General features: G+C 39.5%; 1 protein-coding gene across 1 annotated transcript; it reads right to left on the bottom strand.

Moving 5' to 3' along the window:
* Nucleotides 1-794: 794 nt before the first annotated feature.
* On the bottom strand, nt 795-14,015 carry LOC149447875 (3-galactosyl-N-acetylglucosaminide 4-alpha-L-fucosyltransferase FUT3-like). Its single transcript, XM_089651997.1, has 2 exons — nt 13,910-14,015; nt 795-4,804 (listed from the first exon to the last, which is right to left on the bottom strand). Exons 1-2 carry the CDS (start codon nt 13,930-13,932, stop codon nt 3,697-3,699), a joined length of 1,131 nt encoding a protein of 376 aa, XP_089508123.1. The 5' UTR covers nt 13,933-14,015; the 3' UTR covers nt 795-3,696.
* Between the last annotated feature and the right edge of the window lie 6,710 nt (nt 14,016-20,725).

Here is a 20,725-nt window from a genome sequence, read left to right as displayed (position 1 = left end):
AGATTCCCTCCCCATGTCAGGTGCTGGCTTAATGATAAGTGACCTTTAGTAATGGGAAGTTAATTTGACCAAGGTGTGGCTATTGTTGAAGCTCAAACCTATATAGGGGGAGCTGCTTATTCTGATCTTTGATGTGGACGATTTGGTCATGGCGAACTGACACTCTGGCATTCTGCATATAATGTAGGTATACTTGAAGAAAAGGACTTATTGTTTGATATTGTTTTGTGATTATGGGTTTGGACAGTTTGACACACTGACTGTATTTTTTTGCATTTAGTTGGTGTGTCTCAAATTAAGTTGGAGATCCTTTACATTGGTCCCTGATACATGAACAGGTGTTGGAACTGTTTGTACCATACTCTTTGATGTTCAGTTTTCTATCTACACATCATCTGCCTGTGTCTCAGCTAGTGGTTTTCTTTTTGGAATAGTTAGTATCATATTTGTACAGTGATCCCTGATACTGTATATGAACATGTGTTGGAATATTACCTAGTATATTCTTTGATGTACAATTTTCAATCCATAGACCAACCGCCTGTTTTTCAGGTAGCATTTTATATTACTTTGGATTAGTCAGGGTCATATAGTATACAATTTCCTCATGCTAACCTTATTGGTAATTAATATGATGCCCTTTGATTTTTAGTGATTGTGTATATACATTTTATCAAAACAGTGAAGTGGCGAGCGAGTGACCCGATATGATTATTGCACCACATCCCTTAAAATTGCAAATATTCAATAGAGAAGATGGGACTTTCAGGATGCATAGACATGAATACCACACATTAAAAGTTATATCATTTTTATTTCATATTTTGGTAAAAAACACAAGAAAGGAAAAAATACAGAAACATAAAAACATTTTAATTCTAAGAATATCAACTGAGATTCAAACTTGGTTAGGTAAATGTAGTTACTCCCTACATGTTTCGCCCTCACAGGCTTCTTCAGGGAAGATTTTTTTAGGAAATTTCTACCGCCAAGGCAGTCCTGGATGTGAAAGCTCACGAAGCTAGGAGAAAATGACCTAAAAAAGATCTTAATTGGCCTACACGTCCAAAACAGTTGCAGAGGATATAATGGGCATCAGATATCATCTGTTAAATGCTGTAGAAGGATATATAGGTATAACCTAACAAAGATCTATTTGACCTATACGTTCACAACCGTAAGAGAGGAAACAATGGACATCAAACATCCATCTCCGTTCAGATCCAAAACAGCCTCCAGGATACTCAGTGTGCACTGGTGATTAGCAAAAATATACATTTTATCATTTCCTAAAGGACTATCCATATCAGGTGTAAACATTCTGCTGAATCCTGTCTGCCTAATTGCCTAATCATTTTTAGTTCACCATGGCCTACTATTGCTTACTATTACCCGTTTAAATGTAGGTGTCTCCCTTATATTTATATGTATTAAAATCTTGGTTTATATATACATTGTAAATAACAAGTGTCTTTATAAATCCATTTACTGGCCTTCATCTGTTCAGAGGGTTCACTAGAAGGTCCTTTTGCTCACGTGACACCAGAGGATTACTAGCAAAGTTTTTGCTTTTAACCGACATATGGTTATGTAAGTTAAGTATGGATTTGACAAGAAAATGAATGGCTTATGAGAAAATAGCACTATATGTTGTATTATCAATACTTTTATTGTTTTATGGAAGTTTTTCCTGTATTCTAATACTCCCCCTGAAGAAGATTAAAAGTATGAACTACACAAATTCAAATGCGTCGGGGTTACATTTCTTGAATATAGCCAAAGCTCTTTCCTCTGACAATTTTACTTGCTGATACCATACTCTTATGTCATGTAAAAAGAGTTTTTCTATGGATATTTAAAGATTGAATTCAATCAAATGTAATTTTATAATATTTGTTGTCGAATTATAGAGCTTGAAAAGTCCCTGTTTCTAAAAAATGTATGCCCTTCAATGCTCTGATAATTGGGATATAAGCACCATAATTTTTTCATTATGGCGGACTAGTAACAGATACATCTCCACTCCTTTAATTTGTAATTAAATCAATAAACAGATCTTAATGTTCCTGTGTCCACTGTGCGAAACATTGTCAAAAAGTTTACAGCCCATAGCACTGTAGCTAATCTTCCTGGACGTGGACAAAAAAGAAAAATTGATCAAAGATTGAAAAGAAGGTTTATCCGAATGATGGTTAAAAAAATCTCAATCAACATCCAGACAAATTCAAGCTGACCTTCAGGTACAGGCTACAACTCTGTCAGCTCGCACTATATGTCGCCATCTGAATGAAAAAGGACACTATGGTGGGAGACCCTGGTGGACCCCACTGCTAACACAGAAACATAAAAAGCCAGATTGGAGTTTGCCAAAACGTACCTAGGGAAGCCTAAATCTTTTTGAGAGAATGTGCTGTGGACAGACAAAACAAAATTACAGCTTGGTAAAGCCCATCATGCTACTGTTTTCAGAAAAAGAAATGGGGCCTTTTAAGTAAAAAATACAGTCCCTATTTTCAAACATGGTAGAGGTTCACTGATGTTTTGGGGTTGCTTTGCTGCTACAGGCACTGAATGTCTTGACCTTGTGTATGACATTATGAAATCTGAAGACTACCAAATAATTCTGGGGTGCAATGAAGGGCCCAGTGTCAGAAAGTTGGGTCTCTGTTAGAGGTCATGGGACAATGAACCAATGCACACGTCAAAAAGCACCCAGAAATGGTTTAAGACAAAGTTCTGAAGAGTAATGAACTGGCCAGCAATGAGTCCAGATTTTAATCCCATAGAGCACATGCAGAGAGATCTCAAAAGAGCAGTTGGGAAAAGGAACCCTTCCAATTTGAGAGACCTGGAGCAGTTGGCGAAAAAAGAGTGGTCTAAAATTCCAGTAGATGTGTAAGAAACTCATTGATGGTTACAGGAAGCAATTGATTTCAGTTATTTTTTCCAAGCGGTGTGCTACCAAATATTAAATTGGGGATTCCAATAATTTATTCCAGTCCATTTTTGTGCTTTTGCGTGGAATGTGTAAGATTTGGCTTTTTGTTTCTCCACTTTTTTGCATCATACCAATACAAACAAAAGAAATAAACATGGGAAAGCTTAAAGATTTGTAATTGCCACAATTTTCTGGGCAAGTGGTGCATTATCTGACAGAAATGCAGGGGTGCCAATATTTTTGGCCATGACTGTAAATAATCTGCAGTAAAATCCCACTGACAATTCAAAACCCTACCAAAAGCCACAGGTTCCCTTTACTTTACAGCAAAGCCTATAATACCTCAGTTAATTTATAGATTTCATTAAATGATCATTTAAAACAGCTGAGAACATGAAAGGTGGAGGCGTAACAAACCTGAGTAGATATAAAGTGCAGGCACGTAGGGGTGTCTACAAATACCCTTCTGCGGCCTCCCAAACCCTTTTATCATAGCTGTATATCAGGCAGTTCTGACAAGCAAAACTTCACTGTTTTATTAAGTGGCAAATCTTGGCCAAGTTTTCCTTCCCCTCACAAAATCCTATTGACCACCGACATGCCCATAAAAGCGATGGGACAATAGAAATGTGGGTGTCAAGACTTAGCAGCAAGCTCTGACACTGCTCAGCAGTATTGGAACTTTGACTGTGCCTGCAGTAGTTTCCCCATAACAGAGTCTGTGTGAATGCATTCTAATTTTCTTAGGCTATTTTTTTTTATACATTAGTGCCCTCTAAGAACCACTTTTCCAAACTAGGAATGACTTGGTAATCTGGAGCTTGCCTTAATGCCCTACATGCTTTGCAATAGTGATTGTCCCACCCAGTTTCCCTTCTTACGCGATACAATGATCTCCAGTTGAAGTAATTCTTGTATCTTTCATCATCATTGTCCAACTGAATAAGGTAGTCTGCAAGGTCCTTTGCACTTGGAAAATCATCAACGTGAATGAAAGCCTCCCCAGGAAGAAATCTCTCATAGTTTTTCCTAGTTGTCCCTAACACGACAGGTACAGCCCAAGAGTCAAAAGCATTTGACCACAGCTTCTCAGTTATATAATCCTTATAAATGGAATTTTCAAACGCAAGGTAAAACTTGTACTGAGAGACGGTTGTATAGAAATCATCCCAAGATAACTTCATGTGGCTCTTTCCATAAACATCAATTGGAATGTACTTATTCAGCTCCTTATAATACTCATTGCGCCGTACGCCTGGATACCACTTACTGACCACCCAAGCAACCAATTTAGACTTTACTGGGATAGTAAAGCTTTGAGGCTCTCTCAATGCTTCAGTACGGCCATAAGGTCTATAAACATCAGAGTCCTGGCGGAATGTCATGGTCATATTGAACATATTGTCTAAGAAGTGGAGATTTTTAATAATTAAAGGGGGTTCCATGTTGAACCAAACCCAGCGCTGGTAATGAGGTCTTGGATCCTGAGGCAAAGAATTTTTGTCATACATGATGTCTACGTGGTGCATGACCACAGCATCAGCCATGTTGTAGAGGCTTCGGTCCGAGGTCAGTTTGCAACCAGAGATGCCGTAAACACTTTGACAAGTATTTAGCGGAAAAGGTTCCCCAAAAGGCCAAACCCAGACAAGAACAAGGAGATCTTTCTCTTTATTTTGGACTGAGACTGGAGAGTCATTTGGAAGTTTTTCTGCTGTTGAGTGCATAATGTCTCTTTGTTTACATTCAAAGACCATGGAAAATCCTGCTCTTTGCCATGACCAGATAAAGAAGATCACAAAGAAAAGAACTGGGACTAGTATGATCAAGTTCTGATTACAAAATGGTTTCATTGCTGAGCTTAATCTGAAAAGAAATAAACAAAGACAACATTAGATTCAGTAGTGCTGTTTCTGAAAAGCAAAATACTACTTTATTGACTTTTTTGGAAATGTATTTTTAAATACAATTAAACATTAAAGAATAAATTCACCCAATAGGGAAAGTTCCTTTCTTCCTCCTCATCTTCCCTCCTCTGCCATTTTTGGAACAAAAGGGGAGGGGAGAAGCGAATACCTAGTTTTGACAGGTACCCTCTTCCTATTCTGCTCAGATTGCCTAAGTAATTCAAATGGAAGTTCTTCTCCCCCCTCCCTGCCGACAACCTTTTGCGACATGTCACAGGTCCCAGAAGGATGCAGGACCATCCACAAAACTCAGTGCGGTTCACGCATGCTCAGTGGGTAGCCGTCTGTGAAGCCTCAAGCAGTCACAGCCGGCTGCTCACAGTTAACATGCTAGCACTAGGGACCTAAGACTGGTGAAGAAGCCGGCTCAGGTGAGGACGGTGCTGGAACTTTACACAAGTGAGTTTGTAGCTGCTTTTAATTTTTAAAGACATGACTGAAGAACTTCTTTATGTTTGTAATTATATTGTAGCATTTGTCTGTTAAACCATAATTCTTGTGGGCCATTTTTTGTATATTGCTTGGGGGCTAATAGAGAGTAATCTCATACCTAAACCATCATACTACCAAAAGAAAGTTGGAGGGTTGTGTATTATCTTTCTGACTGTGTGCATACAGAGTTATGTTATGCTTATGTTATGCTATCATAGCAATTCTACCTGTAACATAACTGTTGTGCCTTCCTCATTTTTTCAATTATACAACCACTTTTTCTTCTAATTATTCCTATGGAAACCCTTTGTTGGCAGACCAAATCGCTGCTGGAATTACTCCAACACGAATATGTCCCTATAGTCTACCAGAAGTTGGTTCACAAAAAGTTCATGGATGGAGCAGTGCATTGGTTGCTGGAAAGATTGTTTTCTCTTTTTTATTTTTGTTCAATTCCACTTATGCTGAATAGGGAAAAGTAAGAAGCTATGTGAATGTACAGTATATATATATAAGGGTAAAACATATATTAGAAATTAAAGTTAGGAAAGCATCAACTACTTTGGCCAATTTTGGCTTTTGCAAATCTCATAAACCTAGATCTTATTCACAATACAAAACAAAAAATGTTTAAACTGAGAAAATTTACCATAATGAAATCCTTAAAAAAAAAAAAATAAGGTAATTTTGAAATCGATGGCAGCAACAGGTCTGAAAAAAGTTAGGACAGGGGAAAAAAGCTGGCAAAGTAAGTGGTACTAACAAGAAAGAGCTGGAAGAACATTTTGCAACTAATTAGGGTAATTGGCGACAGATCAGTATCATGACTGGGTATTTTAGAGAGTGAGGTTGTAAGTTCAAAATAATGTTCCTCCATATAAAATTGCGAACACTTTAAATATATCAACATCTACAGCACATATCAAAAAAAGTTTCTGAGAATCTGGAGAAATGTCTGTGCGCAGGGGACAAGGCCGAAATGCAATATTGGATGCCTGTGATCTTCAGGCCCTCAAACAGCACTGCAATAAAAACAGGCACATTTCTATGATGGATATTACTGCATGGGACCAGGAATACTTCTAAAAATTACTGTCTGTGAAAATAGCTGTGCTGTTCTAAAATGCAAACTAAAGCTCTATCATGCAAAGAAGCCATATCTGAATATGATCTACAAATGCTGACTTCTTCTCTGGGTCAAAGCTAATTTAAAATGGTCTGTTGCAAAGTGGAAAACTGTTCCGTGGTCAGACAAATCAAAATTTGACATTCTTATTTGGCAACCATGGGCTCCTGATTCTCTGGACTAAAGAGGAGAAGAACCTTCTGGCTGGTTATCAGTGCTCGGTTTAAAAGCCTGCATCTCTGATGGTATGGGGGTGCATTAGTATGGGCAGATTGCACATCTGGAAAGGCACCATTAGTGCTAAAAGGTACAGTATATCCAGATTTTTGAGCAGCATATGCTCAGGCAAAAATCGGACATTTCTCTCCCAAAATTCCAGCAACTGGTATATTCAGTTCCCAGACATTCATAGAGTATTGTTAAAAGAAGAAGGGATGCTACACTGTGGTACACATGGCCCAATCCCAACTTTTGTGGAATTTGGGTTTTAAATCATTCATACTCCTCTATCAACTTTTTGTGTAACCAAAGATATGGCTTTTGGGGCTAGAGCAGTGGTCTCCAAACTGTAGCCTGCAGTCCAGATGTGGCCATTTGCTTGCCTTTATCTGACCCTTGGGGCGCTATATCTTCCACTAATACAAGGTACAATACCTTTCACTGACACCAATGATGGGGAACCATTCCTTAAACTGACACCAATGATTGGGCACTATCCCTTCCACTGACATCAACAATGGGGCACTATTCCTCCGATTGACGCCAACAATGGGGCACTATTCCTCCCATTGACACCAACAATGGAGGACTATTCCTCCCACTGACATCAACAGTGGAGCACTACTCCTCACACTGTCACCAATAATGAGGTACTTCTCCTCACACTGTCACCAATGATGGGGTACTATTCCTTTCATGAACACCAGGGATGGGGCACTATTCCTTCCACTGACACTATTGATGGGATGCTATTCCTTCCCCTGATATCAACGATCAGCACTACTTCTCCCACCAATACCAATGGTGCGGCACTATCTCTTCTCCTACTGACCACAGGCTATACTGTATATAATTTTCCTACTCCTAATGAAAACCAAGCCTTAGGCATTGTCTACTCCCCCTGATACTGAGATGTTTTCTACTCCCACTGGCAACAGTCTGCCCCACCTTAAATCTGGCGAACAGTAATTTGGCCCTTTGTTTAGAAAGTTTGGAGACAGCTGGTCTAGAGTCATATCTCAGCCATAAACTACTAGCAAAGTGAAATCCTGGACTACCAAACTCTTGTGTGACACCTTGGGGTTTATTTACTAAAGTTGGAGAGTGCAAAATCAGGCTCACTTCTGCATAGAAACCAATCAGCTTCCAGGTTTATTACCAAAGCTTAATTGAACAAGCTGAGGTTAGAAGATGATTGGTTTCTATGCAGAAGCTAGCCTAATTTTGCACTCTTCAGCTTTAGTAAATTAACCCCTTTATGTCCCCAAAAGTGTAACTATTAAATATTTATATACAATATATCATATAAAAAAATATTTAAAAATCAAATGAAAAATGCTAATATTTAAATATTCCTAAAGTAGTTCTATAGTCACAGCATACACTTTCATAATATAACATCAGCATTCTATCAGCAATACAAACAAAAGTTATATTTGACAATCCAATATAAACTTATTTGTATATGGATCTGCTGCTCTCAACTGTCTGAATTTGTAAATTACTGTAAAAATATTATGTATGAATTTCCTGTCCCTGGGTTGTTGGATTTGAAACCCCAGAAGGAGGAAGTGTAGAGAAAGGGGAATTCTCAACCACATGTCCTGTCCATGCTGCTAAACCCCAAGCCAGAAGGGACTAATATACAAATATTCCTAAGATTTTAACTGCAGCTGCTGAGTTTACTGTATATCCAAATTCTTGTGACAGAGTATCTCAGCCTTGTCCTTGTTATCAGGTATTTCACAAGCACAGGGCCAAATATCTAGGTCTATGGTACTGTACATGTAGTGGTCACCTTACAGTATATTGGTAGGTGAACCTGTTTTTTGCAGTATATTATTTATATGCAGTTCTTGTTATTCTAGTTGACCCTGTCCCCCCTGGTTTGGGATTCTATAGCTAGTTATAGCTTAGAGCTTGATAACCAATATAAGCTAGAGCCAAGTTAGCCTTCTGATGGCTACTTTAGGATCATTAGCTTAGAGGTCCGATTGCATGTCAGATTAAAAGCCATTAGGGAGAGAGCAACGCGCAGCTAGATGATCTCCCCATGACTGCAGATCTTGTTTTCAGGTCTTTGATGCAAAGAGAGATGCCACATCATCTCCAGGGGCCCCTGCAACTGGACTTGGCTGGAACATTTATCTAGAGGAACCTCTATTATTAACTATATATACTTGTGTATATGTGCACAATTCCACCAGGACGCCTATTGGGCCCTTTGCTGATAGTACCCATTTTTACATTGGATGTATGTACTTTTATTAACCTTTTCTTATATAAAGCTTGTTATATCTCCTTACTGGTGTGCATCTACAGTATATACTTATGGTTAAAGAGATTCTAAAGGCTTGTTTTTGCTTTAAGAAAAAAATAACAAATATGTCTATACTTACCTGTTGTATGTAGTGGTTTTGCACAGAGCAGCCTGAATCCTCCTCTTCACAGGTCCCCCCTCAGGCTCTCCTGACCCCTCCTTCCTGTTGGGTGCCCTCACAGCAAGCAACTTGCTATGGGGGCACCCTCTGCTCCATGGGTCCATTTGCACATGGAGCCGCAGCTTGGTCCTGCCCCCTCTCTCTTCTCATTGGCTCACTGGCTGTGATTGACAGCAGTGGGAGTCAGTGGCTCTTGCGTCTTTCTCAGCCAATGAGGCGAGGGAGTCCCAGGATGGCCGAGACTCCAGTGCACATCGTTGGATCGAGAGGGGGCTTAGGTGAGTATTAGGAGGGCCTGGGGTTTATGTTGCACACAGAAGGTTTTTTACCTTCATGCATAGAATGCAAGACGATAAAAAGCCTTGAGTCTCTACAACCACTTTAATGATATATGCTGTTTGCAGTAGTTTCTGTATAGTTACATAGTTAGTCTGGCTGAAAAAAGACAAAATTCCATCCAGTTCAACCATTAAAAAATAAAAGTTATAATCCTATACCCACAGTTGATCCAGAGGAAGGCAAATAAACCCCACCAAAGCATGATCCAATTTGCTCCTGCAGGGAAAAAAATTCCTTCCTGATCCCCCGAGAGGCAATCAGATATTCCCTGGATCAACTTTACCTATAAATGTTAGTATCCAGTTATATTCTGTGTATCTAAGAAAGAATCCAGGCCTTTTGTAAAGCAATCCACTTAGCTGGCCAGAACCAACTCTTGAGGGAGTCTATTCCACATTTTCACAGCTCTCATTGTGAAGAAACCTTTCTCTGGAGATTAAATTTCTTTTCCTCCAGATGTAAAGAGTGCCCCCTTGTCCTCTGTGATGATCTCAGGGTGAATAGCTCTACACCGAGTTCACTATATGAACCACTGATGTATTTATACATGTTGACCATATCCCCCCTAATCTCCTCTTCTCAAGAGAGAATAAATTCAGTTTCTCTAATCTTTCCTCATAGCTGAGCTCCTCCATGCCTCGTATCAGTTTGGTTGCCCTTCTTTGTACTTTCTCCAGTTCCCCAATGTTATTTTTGTGAATTGGTGCCCAAAACTGAACTGCATATTCTAGATGAGGTAATACTAATGATTTGTACAGGGGTAATATGATATCTCTCTCTCTCTCTGGAGTCTATACCTCTTTTAATACAAGAGAGGATTTTGCTCGCTTTAGAAACCGCAGCTTGGCATTGCATGCCATTATTAAGCTTGTGATCTACCAGAACCCCCAGATGCTTCTCCACCATTGATTCCCCCAGTTGTACCCCCCCTAGTATGTATGATACGTGCATATTCTTAGCCCCCAAGTGCATAACCTTACATTTATCAACATTAAACCTCATTTGACACATAGTTGCCCAATTAAATAGTATATTGAGGTCGGCTTGTAAATTGGAGACATCCTGTAAGGACGTTATTCCACTGCACAGCTTGGTATCATCTGCAAAGATTGAGACAGTATTCTTAATCCCAGACCCTATATGGTTTATAAATATATTAAGAAGTAAGGATCCCAACAATGAACAACCCTAGACCATTCAGAGTATGAATCATTAACCACTACTCTTTGAATACGATCTTTTAGCCAGTTTTCTATCCGTTTACATATGGATTTTTCCAAGCCTGTAGACTTTACCTTACACATTAACTGTGTGTTATGCTTCCAATTACTTTGATTAGATAACTGGTTAATCTCTTAGGAAGGGAATCCCCTCTGTTCACAAAGGCCCTGTACTGGGTAGAGGCACTGCCAAATTTTCATATCAAACCCATTCTTCCAGGTTCTGGTTCACTTATTTAACTACACTATAGGTTTAGTGCAAAATCCTGTTTGAGGAGGGCCATTCATCCTTACCACTGCCCCCCTAAAAAAGCGCTACATTTGAAAAATCTCCTTCTATGTTATGCCTGTCTGCTGGTCATCTCTTTCCACAATTCCTGGATTCCCTGAATGATTTGAAGATTCTCCTCTGTTGTTTACTTTAAATTTCTAAGGACTGCATATCCCATGGCACCTTGCTTCCTGCTCCTCTCAGCAACTCTGTAGTTCAGAAGGCAGGCTCTGTGAAATGTGTGACATACATGTGCCTACTCACAATGCATAGTGAATACGTGTCACAGAATTCTAGAAAGCGTATGTTTGGAATCTTCACAAAGTAAGTTTCCAAACTTTAAGATTATTCAGATTAATATTTGAAATAACTGAAATACAATGTGAAAAAGAATACAGTATATGAATTTACATTTTGATCATAGATATGCTTTAACAAGCATTAGATATGCTTAATATAAGCACTCGCTGATCCCTGTTGCTGAAAACACTGTGAATTAATTCTCAATTTTCACAGCAGAAGCACTCAAGTCAAGCTGTTAAAGGGAGCGGGGTGACCTGAGCTGCTAAGAAACCAACTAAAACCCAACAACAGTGCTTCTCCTGTGAAAGTGCATTGCCCCATTTGCAGATAAATGTAACTATGGGCAGATTCTTTTGCTTTGAAAAGATGGCAATACAGTATAAGGGACAGGCTGGGGGGCAAGATTCAAAGACAACGCATTAACATACTGTAAAGGGATTTTGTACTAAAACTGGAGCAGCTGTGCATGGCAGCCACTAGTTTTCATTTTCAAAGGTTAACTGAGAAAGTTAGCTGAAATTAGAAGCTGATTGGCTACCATGCAAAGCTGCCCCAGATTCTGCCTGGTCCAATTTAAATAAATTCCCCCAATATCTTGAGATCTTTAAAATATCACTAAAGATAAAACTTTTTTTTTTTTTTCATTTTGGATAGAATAAGGGAGGGTTATAACCAGGGGCGGACTGACAACTCATGGGGCCCCTGGGCAATAAAAGATCATGGGGCCCCTGTGTCCTCACCCACACCCAAAAAGGCTATGAAAAAGCCTATGAAATGTGCCAGGGGCATCTCATGGGGCCCCCTACTGACCCCAGGCCCTCGGGCAGTGCCCGAGTGCCCCAATGGTCAGTCCGCCCCTGGTTATAACCCCTGTCAGTGTGTTTTTTGGGGGGGGGTTGCCAACTGTGTTCCATTGCTAGGATTTCCCTTCACTTCCTGTCCCATAGCCAAAACAGGAAGTGAGGAAAAATCCCTCAAAGGTGAGGTAATCCCAGGGTGTCATCAGGGTCACCAGAACTAGCATCCCCATTGGAAGATTTTCCCACCTGTTCTGACGTCAACCCAAAATTTTGGAATTTATTTTATTTTTACTTTCAATAATAACAAGAAACGGGACCAATAAAAAGGGTGAACCTCCCTAATGGGGGCACAGACAGCAATAAAAACTGACAGGAGTTCTAAACCCTGTCTACTCTATCCCAAATAAAAAAAATTGCCTTTACTTACACTGTAAGTCCTTGTTAGGACAGACAGTCCTGCACATCTAGTTAACAACTGATAATGAAATATGCCAGCACAGTAAAGACAGAGTTAATTATAGCAAAGAAAACTCTCCTGATCCCTCTTAAATATTAGATAACTAGGGAGAACTAAACAGGATTTAAAGAACATTTGGTCCTGGATTTTTCAGAAAAGAGCATTTTAAAAAGTAAGCAGCAATTTTAAAATACTTTTTTATGTTATGCCATGCAAATGAACACATGTAATGAATATAAAGCAGGTGTTATCTCAATTTGGATGCAAAAGTGGAATTACAAGAGGTCATTGAGGCATTGTTTTAAAGCATCTTTACTGCTTCTTAAGAATATGTAAATACTTGAATGTTCATAGCCTGGGCATAGGTTCACTATAAGAAAGTAATGAAAAATGTTATTGAAGAAAAACTATCTTCTGCTAGTTTGCAATTAAAGCACCCAAACCTATTGGTTTGCAAGGATCACATTAACAGACCATCAGAGGGGTGGAGGGCTTAAGTGTCATCTTATTAGCTGAAGTCAATATTTTTATTGAGGTTATTGAGGTTCCTAAGCACTCTAGAATATAGTGAAGGTATGTGCTGGCACCTTTGGCTGTGTATAACCAAATCATTTTCAGCACGTCTTATACAATATTTTTCATTCTTGGACTAAAAGGTGAACTTTTGATTTTAAAACTTGTCATGAATCATAACATACTGTAGATGTCTATGAAGCATACAGCATGTTCCTTCATAACTGGATTAAAAACATACATATTTATGAAGTTTTATTTGTAAAAACAAATGCAGCCAAAATCTAGCACTTTTACTTTTGCCAGATTTAAAAGGCTTTTAAAAAATTTGTAGTCGGGTTTTCTTCAGTTAGTAAAATGATACATTGGCAAGCAGAGAAATCAAAGTGTGCAAAACACAAAAAGCCAACAGATAGCTGAAAGCTTCAAAAAGCTTGAGAACATTTTATAAATCAAAGAAATCTTATGGGAAAATACATTTCACTGTAATAACATGTTAATAAAAGCAGATAAATATTAGGCAAAGCTTATGGTACCAGCATTTTACAAATATGTATAAGATTGGAAAAGAAAACAGAATATCATTTAAAAAAAAAAATATATATATATATATATATATATATTCAGTGTGTGTATATATATATATATATATATATATATATTTACTAGAACAAAGTTTACTATTAAGTGGGTCCATATGAAACTTTTACCATAAACAAATGGCAAAGAAACTCTGTAAAAAGGATTGCCACCTTGGGAGATTTTTATTAAAATGCAGGGATGTGGATCAAAGACCAGAAACCTCTCCTGCACGTTATCCGATGTTTGAGCAAACATCATGTTACCTGAAGTCACTTAACATTAGAACATCATGCACACTTACTTCTTTTGTAAGAACCTTTTCATGATGGTAGAGGAAGAAGACACAAAACGACCATCAAAAAACTTTGTGTAGGAAGCATCCTCTAAACTTGATTCTGTACCGTACCTTCTCCCTGTCCACTTCATTATATACAAATGTCTTTCTACAGTTTAGACTTTGATGACTTGCAGATGATTTGGGAGAAGCTTTTGTTTATGTAGTATAGTTATGGTGACTACTTAATGATCATCATGTTATGGTACAGCAATAAAGTCATCAAAGGCTTCAGTGACACAAATATTCATCAGGAAGCAACAGTCAAACAAAGCTACAAGCTTTCCTCCCATGCCTAAGGTAATTTAATGGTATATAATTAAGCTCTTTGTGTTCTGGACATTTACGTGTTTTTTTGTAAACAGAAGGTAAACTTTTATGAATACGTGACAGTGACATGTTTAGCTTCACCCCTTACAAACATTTTCTAGTTCACAGGACCACAATCTAGGTGCCAGCGGACTGAAATTGGGTTTAATTAGGTATGCAGTGAAAGTGATTGTAAATCTTTACATATTCCCAGTGAAATGACTGTCCTCAGGTGATACACAGAGATGAAACAAATCCTCCTACATAAGTTGTACCTGTTTATCTACAGAGTCTGTCCGCTACATCCATTCAACGTGTAGAAATTACACTGGATCTCTCAGCTCTAAAAAGCAGGGGACCTTCCTTGTCATCATTTTTCCCTTGGTGTCAGTAAAACTGAAGAAAATGCTTTGTTCATATTTCATGTCTGAGGTTTACAACCAATCTAACTCGGTACACGTCAAATTGGAATGCGGCTGAAAGTTTGTTTAATATAGGAGATGCAGTCCTGGTGTATTCTGGGGAGGATTATGGAATCTATTCCATGCTGCCCTATAGACAGAATTAGATTTAAATCTAACTTATGTCCCAACCTGATGAAGTTTAGCCGAATAAGGGTATCCTAGTTCTCCTGACTCAGTTTTGGGCATGCCCAGACCTCATTGCTGGTAGCACATGTAAAATTTAAACTTTAACGAAAGGCAATACTTTTTTTTATTTTGTAAAAAGTGGAGATGGATTGGAACACCTAATAGGTTTTTATTGCTTTCTGTGCCCCCATTAGGGAAATCCACCCTCTCTGTTTGTCCTGTTTACCATTATCATTAAAAGTGAAATTAAAAGAAAACCCCACATTTTTGGGTTGTCCCCAGAAAAGTAACAGAAGAGAAATTTTCCAATGGTGACACTAGTTCTGGTGAGCTTTGTTTTGGCTATAGGACAGGCAATGAAGGGCAATCTCCCCAATGGGACACAGATGGCACAAAATAATCTGACACGGGTTATATGCCTCCCTTATTACAAATTAACTTTCTATTACATTTGGACATCATTTTCTTGTCCTTCTCTAAACACCATCTGTGGCTGCTTACCACAAATTTTGCAGAGACTCTTCAGCATCCCTAAACAACCACAACAAAATGGGGAATGCTGAAACTGTGGTTTGCTAAAGGTTTTACCAAGAACAGAAAAGTATTATCGAGGCAAAAATGGAGATCATGCGTAGCAGACTTTGGCACTTGTGATACCCATCACCATACTGGAGTTAAAATATTTTATTGTTTCCTCTTAAAGAGGAGTTCCAGTCATTTTTGTGTTTATTAAAAGTCAGCAGCTACAAAAACTGTAGCTGCTGACTTTTAATAAACACACAGTTACCTGTCCCAGGGTCCAGCGACGTGCTCATCCACGCTGTCCCTTCTTTCCCTCTTCTCTCCCCGCCACAGGCATCTCAGCTATGGGAACCAGGCTGTGACAGCTTACAGCTTCACAGCCGGGTGCCCACTGTGCAAGCACGTGTCGTGCTGTGCATCCAGATTGGTCCGGCAGTCTTCTGGGACCTGTCAAATGTTCCAGAAGATTGCAGAAGGAAGGATGGGGTCCAAACTTCCAGCTCACTTCGTCATGGGGAACTGAGCAGGAAGTGGATGCGGGTACCTGTCAAAACCCCCACACCAACATTTTGGATTTCCCTTCAGTCTCTGTTATGTGAGTAGTTTGGTGAATCTCCCCATTTAAGATTTAGACAGCAATAAAGACTTGACATAAGGTCTAATCATTCCTCTCTCAATCCAAAGCAAGCAGAAAAGGTTTTTCCTGGAGATACACTGTGTGAATGAAAATGGCAGATGACTTCCAGGACAGCTCATTTTGTAGGAAAGACTATCAAATGAACAGCATATTCTGATTGGTCCATTAGTCAGTTGGGGTTGTCTACTGTTAATACAGACATGAAATTGGCCAGACTGGGCAACAATCATTTCAGGTCTGTCAATATTTTTATGCTACCATCGTGAAAGGTTCTTAATTTGGCAGCAGTATTTTTTGCCCATGACAGTCATTTGGTGCAGGTACTTCTAAAGGAAACTACTGCCGTAAAAATGGCATTAGGACTTTAACAAATTGGACGGAATAACTATTCAGTTAATGATTGTACAGACATCAATATATATTGATTTTTTTTAAATGTTGCCAATAATTACACTTACACCCAAACATGGTATATTATGTGATCAGTTTAGTCTTACCTTCTTGAAGAAAACATTAGATACTTTCACCACCTTTGTCCAGATAAAAGACTATGCAAATGTTTCAGCAGTTCAGTTCAATTCAGTAGCCTAATTCGAAATCTCCAATGTTTCTTGACTTCTTATAAATTGACAGATAAGGAATGCTCTGGAGAGGGCTGTTTTAACGTCATTGTTATATTGCCTTAACAGCCAGCTTAAGGTGTTTGTGAACACACTGCTTCAAAAGGCCATTGCAATATGGCAAATAGAATTCCATATCTCAGAATCTCAAATCTCAAATTCCATATCTCAAAATACCTTTTTTTAAATCTTTTATTTGCCTGGCACATGACAGCATAGCCTCATCCCTTTTAACCACAGTGGGGGGCATGTCTGTTTAGTAAGGGGCCAGGCCTAAAGAAGTATTCCAGGTATAGATATTTTACATGTAGTTACATTTTTTCCAGCTTGGAACAATGTAATTATACATATACTATATCTCACCAATTCCCCTGGGAGCTGGAAATCACAGAACTAGACATCGCTACTCCAGTGATTTCCAGTTTCTACTGGTTCCTAGAGTGGCTGCCATGCTGAATCCTTAACACAGAAGGCTGGCCACTCGGCCTGGACCCCATTCAAAGAACACTTTGCATTTTCTGAATTAATGCAAAGTGTTCCCTAGTTGGACAAGTTGAGGAGCCTAATGTCTTCCCCCTCCACCTTGGCTCTCCACCTCGTCCAATCAGGAAACACAGCATACAGCTCTTACCAGTGGCGTCCCTAGGGTTGGTGCCACTCGGTGCGGTAACACTTGGTGACTCCCCCTCCGACGATCCCCGCATGATGGATCGGATCTGCAGATTGAGCATGATGGATCGGAGTCCGATCCATTATCCTCCCCAATCCACAGATCCGATCCATCCTGCGGAGATCATCAGCCTGCAACCTATACGGGATTAACTGATCTCTCCACGAGCTCCACAAAAAAGTAACTTTTAAAGCAAGCCCCTCTCTCTCTCTGCCTTCTCTCTCTTCTCTCTCTCTGCCCTCTTTCTCCCCTCCCCCCTACCTACTACATGAAACTGCAGTGCTGTCACCAGGGTCCAGGGATTACACACTGACCTGCTGCATACTCTGCCCGCCCCTCCAGCTCTCCGACTTTAGCACCCGTGACAGGGATGTGGACCCGCCCCTCTGCTGAAACTCCGAGGAGGAGAGGTGTCTGAAGTGCCTGCCTCACTGTCCGTCCCCTCAATGCTTGCTTATTTCAGAAGAGACACATACAGACTGAGCCTATCATGGGGCCCTGTAGTGACCCCGGGCCCTCGGGCAGTGCCCGAATGGTCAGTCTGCCCCTGGTGGAAGGGGTCCGGTGTCACACCATTTAAAAGGTGTCACCCGGTGCGGTGCGCACTCCTTGCACCTGCCTAGGGACGCCCCTGGCTCTTACTCACAAGCATGTCCTGCTTCACCTCACACCTCATGGACACCTGCTGACTGTTTCCTGCCATTTTCATCCCTCTCTCACAAGAGGCTTCCCACCCAAAATCTCTCTGAGCCTCCGAATTCAGGGTCCCATATCAGGATTTATCAATTCTGAAGAAAATGTAAAAAGGTTTTCTCCTGGTAACCAGATCACCATGGAACTCCTTATCCTGTATAGATGAGAATCCCTGACTACTCCAAAAATGACTCTTATCATCCCCCTTAAAGAGACCAAAACCCAAAGGGGACACATACAGTATCTCCCATTCCAGGATCCATTTTTTTTTTGTTGCTATTTATGTAGATGTACCTAAATTGATAATGAAGGGTTTTTTTTGTACATGTATCCTTATGTGTCACCAATGTGCATAGGAAAGCTATCCTCAGGAAGTACCGCAAAACACCTAAACTGAGCAAGATATTGAATGTTAAGCTTTCTATGGTTGTTTACTATACATACTTCTTATTGTAAACAGGAATATCTATGCCACATTGTCTTTTTGGGAATATATTTTTAATGATTATGTATAATAACAGCACAATAAATTTTTAAGTGATGCTATTTTGTACGTACTGTTACTGGATACTTCATGGGGGAGGAGCATATAGTCCTATACACATTCTGTGGTTTGTCGCTAATATCAGTTTGGGATAACGCCCCCTAGGGACATATTCATCTGTTATACATTTATTTTGACCTCATACATTTATTTTCGTTTTAATTTCCACAACCCCAATTCCAAAAAAGTTGGGATGCTGTGTAAAATCTACAGAAAAAAAAGAATGCAATGATTTGCAAATCTCATAAACCTAAAGTTTAATTACAATAGAAGATAGAAAACATATCAAATGTTTAAATTGAGAAAATGTAACATTTTAAGAAATATAAAGTAGCTTTGAAATTGATGGCAGCAAACACGGCTCTAAAGAGTAAGCGCAGGGCAACAAAAAGCTGGCAAAGTAAGTGGTTTTAACACAGAAGAGCTGGAAGAACATTTTAGAACTAGTTCGGTTAACTGGCATCAGGTCAGTAACATGACTGGGTATAAAAAGAGCATCTTAGTGAGTCAGTGTCTCAGAAGTAAAGATGGAAAGAGGTTCACCAATCTGTGAAAAGGTGCTTCTAAAAATATTTACACAATTTCAGAATAATGTTACTCAATGTAAAATTGCAAAGACTTTAAATATATCAGCATCTACAGTACATAATATCATTGAAAGATTTTGAAGAATCTGAAGTGTGCAAGGGACAATATCAGGTGCCTGAGATCTTCGGGCCCTCAGACAGCACTGTATTAAAACAGGAATGATTCTGTGATGGACATCACTGGATGGGCTCAGGAATACTTCCAGAAATCACTGTCTGTGAACACAGTTCTCTGTGCCATCGAAAAATGTAAGGTAAATCTCTATCATGCAAAGAAGACGCCGTATCTGCACATGATCCAGAAACATAGCTGTCTTCTCTGGACCAAAGCTCATTCAAAGCTCATTCAAAAAAGTGGAAAACTGTTCTGTGGGCAGACAAATCGAAAATGTTATATTCTTTTTGGCAACCATGGGTACCACGTCCTCTGGAATAAAGAGGAAATCTTCTTCAGTTCAAAAACCTGCATCTCTGATAGTATGGGGGTGTATTAATGCGTATGGAATGGGCAGTTTGTACATCTGGAAAGGCACCATCAATGTTGAAAGATATGTCCAGGTATTAGAGCATATTAGCGGTAATTAGAGATATTAGAGCAGCATATGCTCCCATTCAGACAATGTCTTTTTCAGGGAAGGCCTTGCATATTTCAGCAGGACAATGCTAAACCACATATTGCATCTATGACAACAGCATGGCTTTGAAGTAGAAGAGTCTGGGTGCTTAAAGTGGTAGTAAACTATGTTACAAAAAAAATGGTCCCCCTGCAGGCTCATTTCATAAAGTTCTAGTATGAACCGCATTCTAGCACATTATGAAAAACGTACCTAGAAAACAGATCTATCCAGCAGCGCGCTGTCACCTCTGACAGAGTTTCTGTTTTCACATGGTCTTCCTTCAAGGTTTGAGGGCTCCGGTTGTTTGGATGGACAAGACGCGATGACATCACTCCTGCGCATACACACAAGAGTCATGTTCGTGGCACCTCTCTCTCAATGGATGGCATGCCATCCATTGAGAGCTCAGTGCACACGCGGGCTGTGATATCACTAGCTGCTATACATATAAATATCTCCCAAATGGTGCAAGGAGATATTCACTGTACCTACACATAAGCTGTACCTGAGATAAGATAAACAGCAGAGTTTACTACTGATATAACTGACCTGCCAACATTCCAGACTTTTCACCAATCGAAGATATTTGGTGCATCTTGAAATTAATAATATGACAAAGAAGACCCAGCACTGTTGAGCAGTTAGAATCCTATATCAGGCAAGATTAGGACAACCTCCCTCCCCAAAACTTCAGCAACTGATCTCTTCAGTTCCCTGTTGTTTACAGAGTGTCATTAAAAGAAGAGGGGATGCTACATTGTGGTAAATATGGCTCTGTCCCAACGTTTTTTAGATGTATTGAAGCTATTAATTTCAAAATTACTCTATTTTTACTTAAAATGTCACTTTTTCTCAGTGAAAACATTTGATATGTGTCAGGAAACAAGTACAACTAACGCTAATTCTTCTACAGCTAATGCTAATTCTGCTATAGCTAATGCTTATTCTCGTGCAGCTACCGCTCATTCCCATGCAGCTAATGCTCATGCATGTG

The sequence above is a fragment of the Staurois parvus genome, unplaced genomic scaffold, assembly GCF_062004578.1.
Source record: "Staurois parvus isolate SC_StPar_1 unplaced genomic scaffold, SC_StPar_1.0 ptg000668l, whole genome shotgun sequence".
NCBI classification, from domain to species: Eukaryota; Metazoa; Chordata; class Amphibia; order Anura; family Ranidae; genus Staurois; species Staurois parvus.
Note: the sequence above shows the minus strand (reverse complement) of the source record. Positions and strands in the feature narration are given on the sequence as shown.